This window comes from Euprymna scolopes, chromosome 16, assembly GCF_053919585.1.
Source record: "Euprymna scolopes isolate OS-2025 chromosome 16, ASM5391958v1, whole genome shotgun sequence".
In the NCBI taxonomy this organism is placed as follows: domain Eukaryota; kingdom Metazoa; phylum Mollusca; class Cephalopoda; order Sepiida; family Sepiolidae; genus Euprymna; species Euprymna scolopes.
In genome coordinates, this window is record NC_136497.1 from 30,566,095 (window position 1) to 30,571,067 (window position 4,973).

General features: G+C 38.8%; 1 protein-coding gene across 1 annotated transcript; it reads left to right on the forward strand.

Moving 5' to 3' along the window:
- Positions 1 to 2,090: 2,090 nt before the first annotated feature.
- On the forward strand, positions 2,091 to 2,621 carry LOC145296159 (protein CFDP2-like). The gene has a single exon (XM_080142367.1). The coding sequence runs from the start codon at positions 2,091 to 2,093 to the stop codon at positions 2,619 to 2,621; it is 531 nt and encodes a 176-aa protein (XP_079998493.1).
- The last annotated feature ends 2,352 nt before the right edge of the window (positions 2,622 to 4,973 follow it).

A 4,973-nucleotide genomic window follows, 5' to 3' on the forward strand; every position in this document is an offset into this window, starting at 1 on the left:
CTATCTTGCTCTTGCTTGTTGCTGGATGTCAACATTTTGAACCGAAAGAGAGATTTAGCTGTCGTACAAAGCTAAAACTCTGTAACATCATCTTTGTTTAAATACTTCCTCAGGCATTTGTCTATAAAAAAATAGTCCTGTGGCGATGAAAATGTTGTGACGCATGTAGGCCTAAAATACTGGAAGCATGTAATAATTGATCTGACATCATTATATGTATCTATGTATATATGCATGTATATGTGTATGTATGTTTATATATGTACATTTGCATGTATATATGTGTATATCTATGTGTATATGTATGTATATATGTATGTGTGTATATATGCTTGTGTGTGTACGTATATATGTATATATGGGTGTATGTATGAGTATATATGCATATATGTGTGTATGTGTATATATGCATCTATGTGTGTATGTGTATGTATGCATGTGTGTATGTATGTGTGTCTATGCGTATATATGTATGTGTATGTATGCATATATATATGTATGTGTATATGTGCATGTATGTGTGTATGTGTATGAATGCATATATATGTATGTGTATGTATATGTAGTTAAGTGTATGCATATATATGTGCATATGTGTACGTATATGTATGTGTATATGTATGTATATGTGTGTATGTATTTTTATATGTGTGTGTATATTTGTATGTATATGTATGCATATGTGTATGTATGCATGTATGTATATGAAAGATTAAAAACAAGACCTTCCAAAGGGCGAATGAACTCTTTTTCTGGGTCAACGGCCAACTAGCACAGTGTATATTTGTGTGTGTATATATGTGTATTGGGGTGGAGAGGGCTCCCGTAAGCCGTGGTGAAGGCAACCTTTCTAGGAGAAGCAAATCTCTGATTTAAAAAACAAAGCGGGAGACCAGTACCCGCATTAAGCTGGTCTGCAGTTTAATTTGTTGCTGGCTATCTTGCTCTTGCTTGTTGCTGGATCTCAACATTTTGAACCGAGAGAGAGACTTAGCTGTCGTACAAAGCTAAGACTCTGTAACATCATCTTTGTATAGATACTCCCTCAGGCATTTGGGCTCATGGATTTTAAATGTCTGAGGGAGTGGCACTCGTCTGACAAGACGTTGCAATCATCATATGTATATATGTGTATTCTGCATTGCGTATGTATATATGTATATATGTGCGTATGTTTATAGATATGTATGTGTGTATATGTATATAATGTATATATGTATTTATGCGCGTATATATTTATATGTATGCCAATGATCGTCTTGTGTATGTTTGCATGTGTGCATGTATATGTATGTATATGTATGTGTATGTATGTGTATTATGTATTGTGTATGAATGTATATATGTGTGTGATATGTATGGGTGTATATGTATGTATGTGTATATATGTATGCGTGCATGTATATATATATATATATATATATATATATGTATGTATACCAATGACCGTCTTCAGTGTCATGTCTGCTTGAGCGTTTGAATTCGCCGGCAGGATTAATAAGTCGGGCTCATAGACTTTCAGTGTCTGAGGGAATGGCACTCGTCTGACAAGACTTTGCAATCATCATCATCATCATCATCATCATGTATGTATGTATGTATGCAAGTATGCATGTATGTACTATGCACGTATGCGCGTATGTATGTATGTATGTATGTATGTATGTATGTATTCAGGGAGAGCACTGCTCACCCAGTGTCTTGAGAAAGTGCTAGAACAGGTGCACTAAAAATTGTCTGTCATATTATCACTGGTTGGTTTCCTGCGGCTAACGGTGGTTCATGTAAGCAGGAAGAAAACAAAAATATATCTCCAAAAAGGAGTAAAATTCAATTTATGCTGTTTGAATGTACGCACTCTTCTTGATAAAGAGTCATCTAACCGTCCAGTGCGCAGGACAGCGCCTGTCACTGCAGAGCCACGGAGACTTGATATAGATTTTGCTGCTCTATCAGAAACCCGTCTCTCAGGAGAAGATCAAATGACAGAGGCATCATCAGGCTACATTCTCTTCTGGATTGGTAAACCGGAGAGTATCCATAGAAATGGTGGAGTCGGTTTTGCGATTAAAACATCCTTGGCTGATACTATGGAATTTCCTTCTAGTATCCGTGACCGCATCATGAAACTTCGTATTCCGCTCTCACACACCAGATTCATCACTATTCTTGCAGTCTATGCACCAACCGTTCAAACAAATGAAGATGGCAACTTGTATTTCTACGAGTCTCTGCGCTCTGTGGTTGTATCGACAACAATTAATGGAAAAATTGTTATTCTTAGTAATTTCAATGGCCGTGTAGAGAAAGACTATAATACCTGGAGTGCTCTTGGCCGCTATGGTAAAAATGCTCTTAACCTACTAGAGCTGTATCCAGAATCTAATCTTGCTATATGTAACATTTTTCACCGTAAACTGAAGCACAAAGCTACTTGGACACATCCACGTTCAAGACATCGTCACCTTATTGACTTCATCATTTCGAAAACGCAACCTGCATATACTGTTGGTGTCATGCGCAGTGCTGAATGTGAAACCGATCATAAGTTGGTGAAAAGAATGTTTAATCTACGAATCCGTAAGAAAGTCATAGTGGTGTTAAGGTGCTTAGCCGTATAGATGTCGCCAAGTTAAAAAGAATATAATGAAAAGCTGGATTATCATTTGATAGGGCATGAGTGAATTTTAAGACCACGGTTTATTCGGCTGTTGCTGAAGTTCTTGGCTTCAAGGGGGATAAGAACAGGTACTGTTTCGACGAAAGCAATCGTAAAATTACTCAATTGCTGATGAATAAGCAGGCAATTTATGAATTTTTACATCGTGAAGATCATTCTAATCATACAACCAATTTGCGACAATTTGTATGAGGTCAAAGCCACATTGCAACGTGAGCTAAGAGAAATGAAAAGCCAATGGTGGATGAATGGAGCAGATCCAAAAGTCATTTGACACAAATAATTCGAATGAATTTTATGGACTCCTGCACCAAGTATTTGGTCCTCCTACCTCTTCAATATTTATCTCCCCTGATGTCAAAAGATGGTCCTGTTGTCAATACGGATCCAGAAAATATTTTGAAAAGATGGCAAGAGCCCTTTACTGATGTGTTTCCCAATCCTTCAGCAGTGGATGCTGATGCAATTGATAGCCTACCACAATGTGATGTCATATTCAGAATGGATCGTTTTCCCAGTCTGGATGAGGTGCAGTTGTCTATCACACAATCAGTGGTGGAAAGGTAATGGGTTGAATGGTGTTCCGGTGGAACTTCTTAAGAGTGTTAGTGTGAATATGGCTGATCCTATCTTTGGGTTTGTTGAGAATATCTAGAAGTGTTTCTGTTCCACAAGATTGGATTGATTGTGTCTTGGTGATCCTGTTAAAAAAAGGGACATAAGAATGTTTGTGACTATAACCCGTATTTGGGAACTGATGGGAAAGTTCTCTCACGACTACTATTAAATAGGCTACTGGAGGATGCTTGTCCTAATTCTACTCCAGAGTCACAAAGTTGCTTTATATCTGGCAGAGGGACTATGGATATGATTTTATCAGCCCGGAAAGTCCCGGAGAAATTCATCGAGCAACAGATACCACTGTATGAAGTGTTTGTGGATCTGACCAAAGCACTTGATACCGTCAACATGGACGCCCTCTTGTTGATCTTAGAGAAAGTAGGGTGTTCTCTAATCTTTGTTAGAATATTCAAAAAACTGAACAGGGACATAGAGTCTCCTTTAACTGAAAATTGTTTGATGAAATCCCAGTTGACAATGGTGTCAAACAAGGTGATATTCCTGTCCCTACCCTTTTCTCTAGATATTTCACTGCTCTACTGATCATGCGTTTCGGGATTACGATAAGGGTGTCATGTTAAAGTTTCGACCCACAGGTCGCATTTTTTAAACTTAGAAAGTTTAATACCAGAAGCAAACAGCACTATGTCTTTATGCAGACAATGCTGTTTTTGTCGGACACTGAGGCTGATATGCAGTATATAATTGATTGCTTTGCTGACTCTTTCACTGCACTTGTCTGTAGATCAGTCTGTCTAAAACAAAGATGATGTTCAGTACTGCACCGGGCAAGTCATACGTGAAGCCGAACATCATAGCAGTAGTCGATTCATTTGTCTGCCTTGGTAGTTCTCTGTCGAGGGATGGCTGTCTCGACACTGAAATTCGCAGACGAATTCAGAAGGCATCTGTAGCTTTTGGAAGGTTGGAGAATAGAGTGTGATCTGATCGTGGCATCACAGACAGGACTAGGATCTGCGTTTACAAGACCTGTGTGCTAACCACACTGTTGTATTCATCGGAGACATGGACATTGCATCAAAGGCACAATAATTAGCTTGAACAATTTCACTAAAAATGCTTGAGACGTATCTTTAACATCAAGTACCCGATACTGAGGTCCTTGCGAGAGTATGTTGCTCTAGTGTTGAGACCCTTTTGATCAGATCTCACATGCGTTGGGTGGACTATTTGGTTCGATTGAAAGATTGTAGGCTGCCAAAACAAATTGTTTTACAGGGAGCTGGAAAATGGCAAGTGCCCTCAACATAAGCCTACGAAGAGCTTCAGGGACTGTACAAAGAACAATTTGAAGGTCTTGAAAATAAACATCAACACGTGGGAAGCACTTATTCTGCCAGGGCCGAAGTGGCAAAATGTTTGTACGTGAAAGTTGTGATGCCCTAGAGAAAAGAAAGCAGACCCACAGCAATCTGAAGCGAGGGCTTCGCAAACGTTTAATTGATGGTTTTAACCATGACACATAGGGCTGGAAATGCGACACTTGTGAACGAGTGCTTCTGTCAAAAGCTTGGTACGTCAACCACCTTAAGTCACACAAGACTCCTGTTCAGGTAAACTTTGTAAGTCTACTGCTAGTTTGAGAAGACGTATGATTGTTTATAGGAATACTCTTCAACCTCCCGACAACTCAATGGGAATTGCTCAATTT